The sequence below is a fragment of the Salmo trutta genome, chromosome 7 (assembly GCF_901001165.1).
Source record: "Salmo trutta chromosome 7, fSalTru1.1, whole genome shotgun sequence".
Classification (NCBI taxonomy): Eukaryota; Metazoa; Chordata; class Actinopteri; order Salmoniformes; family Salmonidae; genus Salmo; species Salmo trutta.
In genome coordinates, this window is record NC_042963.1 from 55,953,699 (window position 1) to 55,965,560 (window position 11,862).

Below are 11,862 nucleotides of genomic sequence, written 5' to 3' on the forward strand. Positions count from 1 at the left end.
TCAAGAGTGGTTTATTTGACGCCAAATCAACAGTAGTTACTAATAACATAAATTGCTAATGTACGATGTAAACCTTTATTTAACTAGTCGAGTCAGTTAAGAACAAATTATTATTTATAATGACATCCTACCCCGGGCCAAACCCGAACCTGGACGATGCTTGGCCAATTGGTACCCCGATCACTGCCGGTTGTGATACGACCCAACTCAAAAAGACATCTTCTTTAGGAGTGCTGTTTATATGCGCTTGACTACTGAACATTCGTCCATACTGTGTGTGTGCCCCATTATTGCAGGTAATTAATGACAAATGTATAAAATATATGTTTTATCAACTCCAGGAAAGCGTATTAGCCTGGTTTTGTTAGTTTAGGAAAATATGTAGGTACATTCTAGGTGTATTACATTTCTTCGCCAATAGAGTGTGACATTGAGTCATTTTTTCAGGCTAATTCGCTGGCTGGTGCTCATGAGTTTATAAAACGTATACTTTATACATTTGTCATAAATTACCAGAAATGATGGGACACGCACAGTATGGATGAATGATAAATACATATATATATTTTAAACCCTTGAATGAGTAGGTGTGTCAACTTTTGACTGGTACTGTATATATTATTTAATCATGGTAAATAGTCATCGGTTATGATTCACTTATTGACCAATACAAAGGTGAGCTCTTGATTCTGCTCTGCCAATGACTGGAACGAACTACAAAAATCTCTGAAACTGGAAACACTTATCTCCCTCACTTGCTTTAAGCACCAGCTATCAGAGCAGCTCCCAGATCACTGCACCTGTACATAGCCCATCTGTAAACAGCCCATCTATCTACCTCTTCCCCTACTGTATTTATTTATTTTGCTCCTTTGCACCCCATTATTTATATTTCTACTTTGCACTTTCTTCCACTACAAATCTATCATTCCAGTGTTTTACTTGCTATATTGTATTTACTTTGCCACCATGGCCTTTTTTGCCTTTACCTCCCTTATCTCACCTCATTTGCTCACATTGTATATAGACTTATTTTTCTACTGTATTATTGACTGTATGTTTGTTTTACTCCATGTGTAACTCTGTGTTGTTGTATGTGTCGAACTGCTTTGCTTTATCTTGGCCAGGTCGCAGTTGTAAATGAGAACTTGTTCTCAACTAACCTACCTTGTTAAATAAAGGACTTGATCTCAACTAACCTACCTGGTTAAATAAAGGACTTGATCTCAACTAACCAACCTGGTTAAATAAAGGACTTGATCTCAACTAACCTACCTGGTTAAATAAAGGTGAAATAAAAAAATAAAAAAATAAAAAAATTAATTAAGTACTTCGGCCAATAGAAACCTGTTGTGGTGACGTTTTCTCTGTATCGGCCAATGGGAAGAGAAGCAGAGTTTCGGTGAAGAATTTGAACCGAGTCGCAGAAGCAGCTAGAAACGACCATCTTTCTGTGCTTTCAGTGTGTTTTAAAGAAACGTATTTTAGGCAACAACATTTTAATTTTATTCTTTTTTTTATTTATTATTAACCAGTGTTGTGTTTTCGGTGGACCGTGACCATGAGGAGGAGGTTTGTGAAGAAAAAAAAACATTTTTCTGGTTTGTTGTGTTTGGATGTCTTCGTATGTTGTTGCTATGGACGTCGGCAGCTAGCTACAGTAGCTGGATTGCTAATTACAGTAAAGTAGTTAGCTCGCCAACTTAAACCAACGAGGGTAATATCTTGAGTTAGCTAGCAAAGACTAACCAAGGTCACATATTGGCGTAAGATGTTGCAGTAAAGTTAGCTGTCGTAACCTATCGGTAATAGCTAAGGTTACTTGCCATGCTGGCCAGCCGTTTTGTTGTTTTCCACCTTTTTTGGTTTGATATCAAAATAATACGGTAACGAGTCCCATAACCAACGTTACTGTATATTATCACAAGTAACTATGTAAATATGAACTGGCTAGACATGTATTTTAAATGCAGTCGCTAGCTTAACTAGCTAACTAACTTTACTTGGGCTGTTTTGATAAAACCAATAACGTTACCAAGTCAACCAACCGGTTTAAGGTTAACCTGCAGAGACAGGAATGCCAATCAATGAGTCCTTTGATCGATACATGTAGACGACTTACATTTTACACTTGGCGAACTTCTCTACATAGTTAACTAACGTTACATGTCATTTTGACACCTTCGACAAAAAAAACCCTATTCAGCTCACTTGTTCTTTTGCCCAACAACAAAGCTCTGCAATACAACAATCCAGAGACAAGTGTGAACCTGATCTGTACTCTTTCCCGTAGTTACAGGCTGCAGCATTTTAATATTTAACAACATATTTAAGTAACCTGCTTTTCATGTTCCTCCCTGTACAGTGATATCCATGCTGCGGAGTCGGTAGAATGTCTGAATCGAGCCCTTAACCGGTTGAAGGACATCTGGGAGGAAATAGGAATTCCAGAGGATCAGAGACTACAAAGGACTGATGTGGTTAGGAAACATATCAAAGTGAGTTCTGCATCTTTCCAAACGTCTATTGAGCCCTGTGGCTCAGTTGGTAGAGCATGGTGTTTGCAACGCCAGGGTTGTGGGTTCGCTTCCCACAGGGGACCAGTATGGGAAGAAAAAACATTTTTATGAAATGTATGCATTCACTACTGTAAGTTGCTCTGGATAAGAGCGTCTGCTAAAATGACTCAAATGTAAAATGTACTTTTTATCCCGTGTGCACTGGAGGGTGGGTATAATTTGTGGAATGTTCCAACAGGAATCTGTTCCAAAAACTTCATAAATAACAAGGATGCCAACAAACAACGGATACAAAGTTAGCATGATTAATTTACCTAGCTAACTAGCTGCTGAATAGGCATCAATGTAGTTTATTCTTAATGTTTGTCCATAGGCTACCAGAGTGAAGACAGACATTTTTCTGAATAAAAGTGGTGAGTTAAAAAAAAAAAAACGCAACTAAATGTCCCACTTACCTACCTGGTATGTTGTTTGTTGGCGACCGTGTTATTTACGAAGTTTTTGGAACGGATTCCTTTTGGAACGTCCCACAAATGATTATACCCACCCGGCACTGAACTAGAGAAACAATGCTGTCACTATCTCATTTTTGACCAAGGGGCATGAGCAGACTGAAGATGGATGTATTTATTCAGCAACACTTTCTAGGTTAAATGGAGGTTGCTTTTTGAATCAAACTTCCATTGTCCTACCAAGAGTTTCTGAATGTCTTTTTTTTTTTTTAACCGGTGGCCTGTCTTCTAACCGGTTTTCTACCCAGGGCTTGCTGGACATGATGATTGCTGAGGAGGACAGTCTAAGGAAGAGATTGATGAGCAGCATAAAATCCTGTCGTAAAGAGCTGGATGTTCTGTGTTCTGAGCTTCAACTATCCCCATTTGAGGTATAATTATTATTATTTATTTATTTTTTAAACCTTTTATTTAACCAAGTAGGCCAGTTGAGAACAAGTTCTCATTTACAACTGCGACCTGGCCAAGATAAAGCAAAGCAGTGCGACAAATAAATAAGACACAGAGAAAAAAAAAATGTCTTCTACCTTTAGAAATGAAATGGGGGGGGGGGGAATAAGATGCTCACCTTTACCTTAATGTTGCATTTTTTTTTTTAATTCAGGGCTCACTTCAAAAATAGGTGAATCTTAATGTTACTTTCCTGGTTAAATAAAGGAATCACAAATATTTTACTAACGTTCTCCTCAACCATCTTGATGTGTTTTATAGGAGGATGTGGGGAGGACTATGCTGCAGCTGGAGAAGGACATCAGGTCACGCCTGGAGGTAATGATGAAACAGAAGAGTCAGAGAGTTAAGGAGCTGAAGACTCTGTCCAAGCAGGACCGGGAGCTGTGTGACGTCATGTGTTCAGTCCCCTTCTGTATTGACATGGACACGGTCCCTTCCCTGGAGCAACTGGACAGCTATCGCTCTTACCTCAAAGATCTCACTAAAGAGAAGGCATGTATGCTTCATTGTTCATCATTTTCCTAGTATGTAGCCAGCATTTTTTACGACCAGGAGTTTTTCCTTGGTCAGTTTATGTGGCTCCGAAATGGGAAAATTCAGGGCCATAAAATTGTAGTCACAGACTCTGAAATTAGAAGGATCACAAGTTGCTTAATAGAAACTCATTAATTCTCAGTGAATGGGGCTGTAACTTCACCCTATCAGTCCTGAGACCACAGCAAAAATTGACTTTTCATTTATCTGACTTTCATTTATCTTCATGTCCAGCCTTTATATTGAGCCTCACAATTAAGTATTTTACAATTTTTCTTTAAAGGACAACCAGGGCTACAAGTAGAACACAAAACTATTGGATATAAAACTGTTGCATTCATGAGTTTATTTTTTGGGATCTGCCCTCGTCTCACAAACACCGCTCTAGCTCAGCCCCCCATTCATTATCTACGGATGCGGAAGTAGATGAATCCCAATGGTCCAACCCAGAATTCTATAGCTCAGACACACGTTTTTAAATGGGGTTAAAGTTCAAAACGCACACGCTTTATGGTGGGACTCGTTGGCTTTAAAGCACAGACTTTAGGTTACTTTTCAGGTGCATTTGAGAATTGCAGCTCTGAAGTTGGAATGGGCATGTGATGATCAAATGCTGATGTGCATTTTTAATTATATATATATATATATTTTTTTTTTTTGTACCTTTTATTTAACGAGGCAAGTCAATTAAGAACAAATTCTTATTTTCAATGACGGCCTAGGAACAGTGTGTTAACTGCCTTGTTCAGGGGGCAGAACGACAGATTTGTACCTTGTCAGCTTGGGGATTCGAACTTGCAACCTTTCGGTTACTAGTCCCCAACTAGTTACACCTAGTTTAACGGCAAGTAAGCCTTCTATCCACGTAGGATTGAACAGACTTACGTAAGTAAATCCGTTTAGACTGGAGAATGTTAGACTATGTTCATTCAGACAATCTTGATGTCATTTTAAGTTGAGGATTATTCTCACTCTCTCTCACTCTCGCTCATGTTCCAGGATCGTCGCCATGGCGAGTTTGTGGGAATCAAGCGTCAGATCATTGTGTGTATGGAGGAGCTGGACCAGCTGCCAGACACCAGCTTTGAGAGGGACGTGGTGTGTGAGGACGAGGAGGCCTTCTGTCTGTCCAACGACAACATCGCAGCTCTCCAACTGCTGCTGGGACAGGTCAGGACACTACTGTTAAGTCTGTTCAGTTACGTCGGGATTCTTTATTCTACGTCAGAGAGGAATGTTTGTTCTACATAATGGGTTTTCTAATCTGAACGTTATACATTTGATACTCTGCGTCCTAATGATGTAACTACAGTATGTGTTTTATTATATGAATGTTTTTTTTATTATTTTATAAATGCGTCCCATATGCCATCTTCTTGTCAGTCAACTCGTCACCTGACGGTCTTGCTGTGTTATTCTCAGCTGGAGGATCGTAAGACCGAGAATGAGTTGGTGTGTAACTCCTACCGCAGTAAGATCCAGGAGCTGTGGGAGAGGCTGCAGGTCCTCCAGGAGGAGAGGGAAGGCATGTCAGATCACATGGTCCAGTCCAGGAAGAAAAACATGGACGCTGTGAGCATTTTTAAACATTTTATTTTGTGTTTCTCACAACTATGGCAATCTTCTCGTATTCTATATTTTAATTATGTACGTAACCTGTCAAGCTGATCAGATATGGACATACTTGCAGTGAAATTTAGAGGCCTAAAGGTCTTTGGTGTAGTGGAAGATGCTCGATACAGTTTATATTCAGGAAAATGTTGAATTACATTAATTTACCTTGCCACTGTAAACATGTATGGTAACGAGGGGATGCCTATAACCAACCATTGCCTTTTCAGGTGGCCCCATCTGAGTAGAATGAACAGTATGTTATCAGTAAGGTTTGAATGGAATGTCAGAACCGTAATTGATTGATTTACTGACTGACTGACGTTTGCGAGTTCCTTCCTACAGTTAGAAACAGAGTGCCGGCGCCTGGATGAGCTGAAAATAAAGAACATGAAGAATGTGATAGAAGCCATCAGGACTGAGGTGGCTCTATTCTGGGAGAGTTGTTACTACAGTCTGGAACAGAGACGGGCCTTCACACCCTACTATGATGGTCAGTTGTTGTTTGGCTTCTATTGCTGTGACTGTTTATTAATGGATCATTTTAAAGTATATTTACATTTTAGTCATTTAGCAGACGCTCTTATCTAGAGCGACTTACAGTAGTGAATGCATACATTTCAGACATTTTCATACGTTATTTTTTTTCTCTTTTCTCCGTACTGGTCCCCCGTGGGGAAGTACTATCTTATAGTTTGACCGTAATGTACTGAGTTGTGTCGTTCATTAGGGTACACAGTAGCAACACATTTTGCGACGGACTGCTCAAATCTCCGTTTGTAATTGGACGGTAGTCCAGATAGTTCCACCTTGTTTCAGACATTTTTTTTTTATATATATATATTTATATTTATATATATATATATATATATATATATTATTATTATTATTATTATTATATATATATATATATATATATATATATATATATATATATATATATATATTAATAATAATAATATCATTAAATTTTGTGACTAATGAACGTGTGAACACAACCCTGGTTGTCCTAGTGAGATTTGGTACAATACATGTCTCCTCATCAGTTGACTACACCGTGGAGCTGCTGAACCTACACGAGGCAGAGCTGCTGAGTCTGAAGAAGCATTATCAAGACCACAGGGAGCTGTTTGAAGGAGTTACCAGGTGGCAAGAGAGCTGGACTCTGTTCCTACAACTAGAGGCGAGCACTTTACTGATGAATATGAGACGTGTTCTTGTTTACAGATATTAGGCACCAATTTTGAGAATTTTTGTAGTGCAAATGAAATAATGCACATTGTCGAAGAAAAGTTCCATATTAAATCACACTGCAAGATTATATTGATGTTTCCTGTATCTGTTGCGCCATTGAGTCAACTGTTTGGCCCTGCCCTTCATGTGTTTTTCAAGTGACTGTATTATAAACACAAGGTTCAACTCTCCACAGAAAAAGGTGACCGATCCTTCTAGATTCAACAACCGAGGCGGGAACCTACTCAAAGAGGAGAAGCAGAGAGCCGACCTGCAGAAAAGCCTGCCAAAGGTGAGGATAAGTTGTGATTTTAATGTTCATTACTTCCTCTACCCAACGGTCTGTCCGAATACTGATTAGCTGGCTTGTTTTGGTTCTATATTTCTTGCTGTTTTTTTATTTTATTTGGGGCATATTAATTTGAAGCATGTTCTCTCATGTGTTCCAGTTGGAGAAGAGCCTGAAGGCCCAGATAGACCTATGGGAGGAGGAGCAGTACAGAGAGTTCCTGGTTAACGGACAACGGTTTCTCCAGTACGTCGAGGAACAGTGGGAACTACTGCGTCTGGAGAAGGAGAGAGAGAAGAATGAGAGGGTAAGATTAAAGGCCTTGTTTCAATGCTCTTAATGTGCTTCCTCCCTTCCTTGAGCTAATCACTGATCAAACACGATTAAATAAACGTTGACTTAGATTGCAATCACTGTCTTGACACAGCTTGCCCCAGTCATGTCGTAATTGGATCAGTGGGGGTTTCAAAAGTATTCAAAACAGAGACATCTTAACTACTTCCCTAGTAATGAGTGAATCTGGTTCAGATGAGAATATTGACTGTGATTTATTTGTGAAACAGCAACTGAAGAAGAACCAACAGATTGAACATGACCTGATGTATGGCACTGCTCAACAAACCCCATCCAAAAGACGCCTTGCAGGGACCCCTACGCCTGGCAAAGCAAGAAAGGTCAAATCACCTGTTTTTTTTTATTAATTTTTTTCATTTTAATTTATTAGTCACTATTGTTGTTTTTTTGGGATCAAATTCAATCTGTTTCTCAATTTTAGAAATATATTACCATTGTCAGTTTTAGTTTATTCATAATTCAACGTTTAAAAAATGTTTTAAAAAACGGGAGCACTGAAGTACTTTACTGTTCTCTACAATAAAGCCATTGTCATTGTGACGTAATGTGTTTATTTTGGTTCTCTCAGCTCAATGCCACTAGCAGTATCTACGGCTCTACTCCTAACAGCACCTTACGCTCTGCCTTCAGAGGAACCATGTGTCAGTCTCCGGTCCTCAGACTACCTATGTCTGCTAGCAAGGTTAGTAGTGCACTTACCATCTGTGTTCAAGCACAGAGAATTACATTTTTTATTTTTTATTTTTATGGCTTAAAGATAATAACTATTTTCTAACACCAACCCTCATAGCTTCCTCTGAGGACCCCGAGTCGTGTTGGACGAACCCCCCGTACGGTGGAGAGGAACAAGGAGAACATCTCCCACCTGAACGGCATGGCTCTGAGCGGCGTGTTAAGAAACCCGGCCCGAAGCCCTGCCTCACACCCTAACATCAGCATTAACTCTGTCGCCAGCACCTATTCTGAATTTTCGGTAATTTCCAACCCCATTTCCTAGGTTATCACCTAGCCACCAATCATCGACCCAGCAATACACAATCCAATCATAGAGATGAGTGGCGATTGTCTTCCTGTGTGTCCAGTGAGAGAATGGCACCAGGTTTTCTATGCACCAGTCTTACGCTGTAACAGTGTGGTAATGCGTTTAACTGAAAGCTTAGCATACTATCGTGGACAGCTGGACTCGACTGTTTCTTTTCTCTGTGACCATATTTATTTAACTAGGGCAAGTCAGTTAGGAACAAATTCTTAATTTACAATGACGGCCTAACCCGGATGACGCTGGGACTGTATGGGACTCCCGATCACGGCTGGTTGTGATACAGCCTGGAATCGAACCAGGGTCTGTAGTGACGCCTCTAGCACTGAGATGTAGTGCCTTTAGACCGCTGAGGCACTCGGAGTCTCTCCCCCCCCCCCCCCCTCCATCTAACAACATTTTTATTTTAGAAGGATTTTGTCAACATTGAATCTACCTCCATTACCGGTTCTGTATGAAGGAACGCTTTATTTTAACACCGTAACAGTGAGGCTAAACAAGAGTGCAACTGAGAGCCTGGTCTGGTTCGGTTGGCCTCACCATCTTGTGAGGAGCAATTTTGACATTTTATTGAAGATCAAACTAACACTTTGTTGAACTGGACTGTGTGTTGCTGGGGGGGGGGGGGGTCCTATCAATTTAATTGTTTTTATTATTTATAATCTGCCTCACTTTTTATATATTCAATCCCCCCCCACACACCTCCCCAAATGTGATCAGTTGATAGACCAATAAGAGCGTTCCAAACCTCTCAGCCAATAACAGCTAGTTTTCAGTATTCCCCTCCTCACTCAGACCCCTCCCAGACAGTCCTAGCAAAATTCTTGCTTGTGAATTTTCCCTTTGATGAGAAGCTATTTTTGTTTTCTTTTTGACCATTTTAATTGAAAACAATCACAGTAAGGGACTTAATTGTTAACTAAAAATGATTTGATATTGAGATAAACGGCTGCATTAGACATTTTTAAACCATTGTCACCCATCCATGTTTTTCAATGTCTTCTATCCTCTTTAACATTAACCTACTGGCTTTTTGTTCTACGCTCTCTTTATGGGAAGTTTCATTTTTATTTTATTTATCACGTTGGTGCAATTTTCACAACTCCAAGCACGTTAAGACGGCTCATGTTTAACTCTACGCACATTTTCAAACAATCACTTTGTTCACTGCACTAAATCACTTTCAGTTTGGATACATATTCAATCTTAAGTATCTCCTTTTCAAAATGCACTTTACATTTTGTTCTTTGTCATAATCAAACTGCTCAACTGATTACGAAGTGCCTATTTTAAGTTAACATTATATAGTTTGATAACTGCTGAACACTAAAAGTCCAATATTTTTTACCTAATGTATCAATTTGACAAATTTGTTGGAAGGTAAAACCATATCATATATATGGATGTGGCTGTAAATACTACATCGTCCTCAATCAGCCAGTGTGCTTCCATAGGACAAAGTGGACGATGCTACCGTTTAGAATTAAAGTGGACGATGCTACCGTTTAGAATTAAAGTGGACGATGCTACCGTTTAGAATTAGTGTACACTGTACTGGTGAAACACCTGGGACGGTCATAATATATTCCACTCATCTGAATGTCACTGAAAACAGATGCATTTCAAGTAGAGGTTGTGTGATACTGTATCAGTTGTCATGTTGGAAATGTGATCTTGTACAGTGTTGCACGGGGGCAGAAATGGCGTAACACACAAGGCTGTTTTTTTACAGTCGCCAATTGCTTTATTATACCCCTTTCTGATGATTTTTGTCCTACATCCAGTATGTACTATATAACGACAATGAAACTAAGACTGAAATATTCGGTAACATGCTCACAAACCTACCATTGGATACAAATTTATAATAATAATTGAGTGTCAAGTTCTAGTCAAATACTGTATGGGGAAAAAATATACCATCTATTCTTCAGAATGTCAAAATATTTTTTTTTTGAAATGTGTATCTTGTATTTTGTTTGCTATTGGATTAAATGGTAGTTAAAAATGACTAAAATGGTGAGCCTTATCATTATCTGATTGTATTTGGGACTAAACTCAATGTTCTCATGGTATTTCACAGAACTTTAGATTTTTTTTTGGCATGAATGACTCTGTGGTGAAATACAAATGATTGTGCAAAAGGTTCTGAACCTAAGATGGAGGACATTACAAGTGTTATCAGTTTAATAATTTTTACGTAAGAGTTTTGAAAATGTGCCAAGTTGCAAAAAATGTGGAAAAACTAAAAGGGATGTTCCACTTAACAATTCTACATTTATTTAAAAAATATATATTTCCCACTTACCTCCAAGACAGACTTGACTTTATTGAATTCTCGTATTTTGATCTTTCTGTACGTGCGGTTCCATTTTTGTTTGTTTTTAATATCTCTGTTCTCCTCCACAGCGAGTTCTCTCAAAAGCTTCCAAATCTGTCAAGACAGGACATCTAAACTCTACTGTCACTAATCTCTGAGTTGAGGGATCGGACAGAACCTGTCCTTGATTCATCCAGCCGAAACATCGTTCTGGCTTGAGTTTCCCGGTTTCTGTCCCTGTCCATTTTGTACATGTCTAGATGAAGGAAATGTAACAGCTGAATATAATGCATTAGTATCAGAACAGAACCCAGCGTCTCTCAGTGCAACTGTGTTTTAGCTCTGAGGTTTCAGAACTACTGCATCGATCCTGAATCACTCTGGCCTGAGGTCTTTTGTTTGTTGTCTGTGTCTAGATGTGTCAACACCTACAGAACTTTTAAATACTGTCAGATTTGTAAGATTTTTCTTAGATTTTTTTTAAAACTTTGATCTGAGATGAATGAAATGTCGTGAGGACTTGATAGGTTAAGTTTCATCAATTGTTTTACGTTCATAACGCTCCAATGCTTTTATTTATATATTTATCATCTGTGTTGTTGCTAGAGTAACTTGTTGTACTTCATATAATTATGATGACCATTCTGTCAAATAAACATTGGCTTTACACTACATTTTCAACATAGGGATCTTCACTCATTTTTATTCACAATCGTGTTCAAACTAGGGATTTTTGTGAAAGGTAATTCTGCTCCTAGACTATGCATGTATGAAGTACACATTGACGCATCCACCCCAAAGCGGGAGGTTTTGAAAATACTTCAGTCACCAAAGTTCTGCAGCATGTCTTGGACGCTACAGTATGATTGTGAATGCAAGTGGAAAAAGTCAAGAAGGGGCGTAAAAATGTTTACTTACAAATTAATCCAGCACAAATCAAGCTTTTCTCTTTAAATACATCATAAACCTATATTCTAATGGGTTTTAAAACCATGGCT

The 11,862-nt window shown here is 38.8% G+C and overlaps 1 protein-coding gene across 1 annotated transcript; it reads left to right on the forward strand.

The window, feature by feature from the left end:
• The first annotated feature begins 1,413 nt into the window (after window positions 1-1,413).
• On the forward strand, window positions 1,414-11,538 carry LOC115196582 (protein regulator of cytokinesis 1). The gene is made up of 14 exons (XM_029757426.1): window positions 1,414-1,572; window positions 2,366-2,498; window positions 3,280-3,402; window positions 3,743-3,976; window positions 5,018-5,188; window positions 5,441-5,590; window positions 5,975-6,122; window positions 6,676-6,812; window positions 7,059-7,154; window positions 7,312-7,458; window positions 7,715-7,825; window positions 8,074-8,187; window positions 8,296-8,478; window positions 10,954-11,538. The coding sequence occupies exons 1-14, from the start codon at window positions 1,562-1,564 to the stop codon at window positions 11,020-11,022; spliced, it is 1,827 nt and encodes a 608-aa protein (XP_029613286.1). The 5' UTR covers window positions 1,414-1,561; the 3' UTR covers window positions 11,023-11,538.
• Window positions 11,539-11,862: the final 324 nt, after the last annotated feature.

Bases quoted from the DNA above. Each gene is read 5' to 3' on its own strand.
- LOC115196582 (XM_029757426.1), top strand. The intron at 2,499-3,279 runs GTGAGTTCTGCA...TTTTCTACCCAG, and splicing joins TGGTTAGGAAACATATCAAA to GGCTTGCTGGACATGATGAT. The intron at 5,591-5,974 runs GTGAGCATTTTT...TCCTTCCTACAG, and splicing joins GGAAGAAAAACATGGACGCT to TTAGAAACAGAGTGCCGGCG.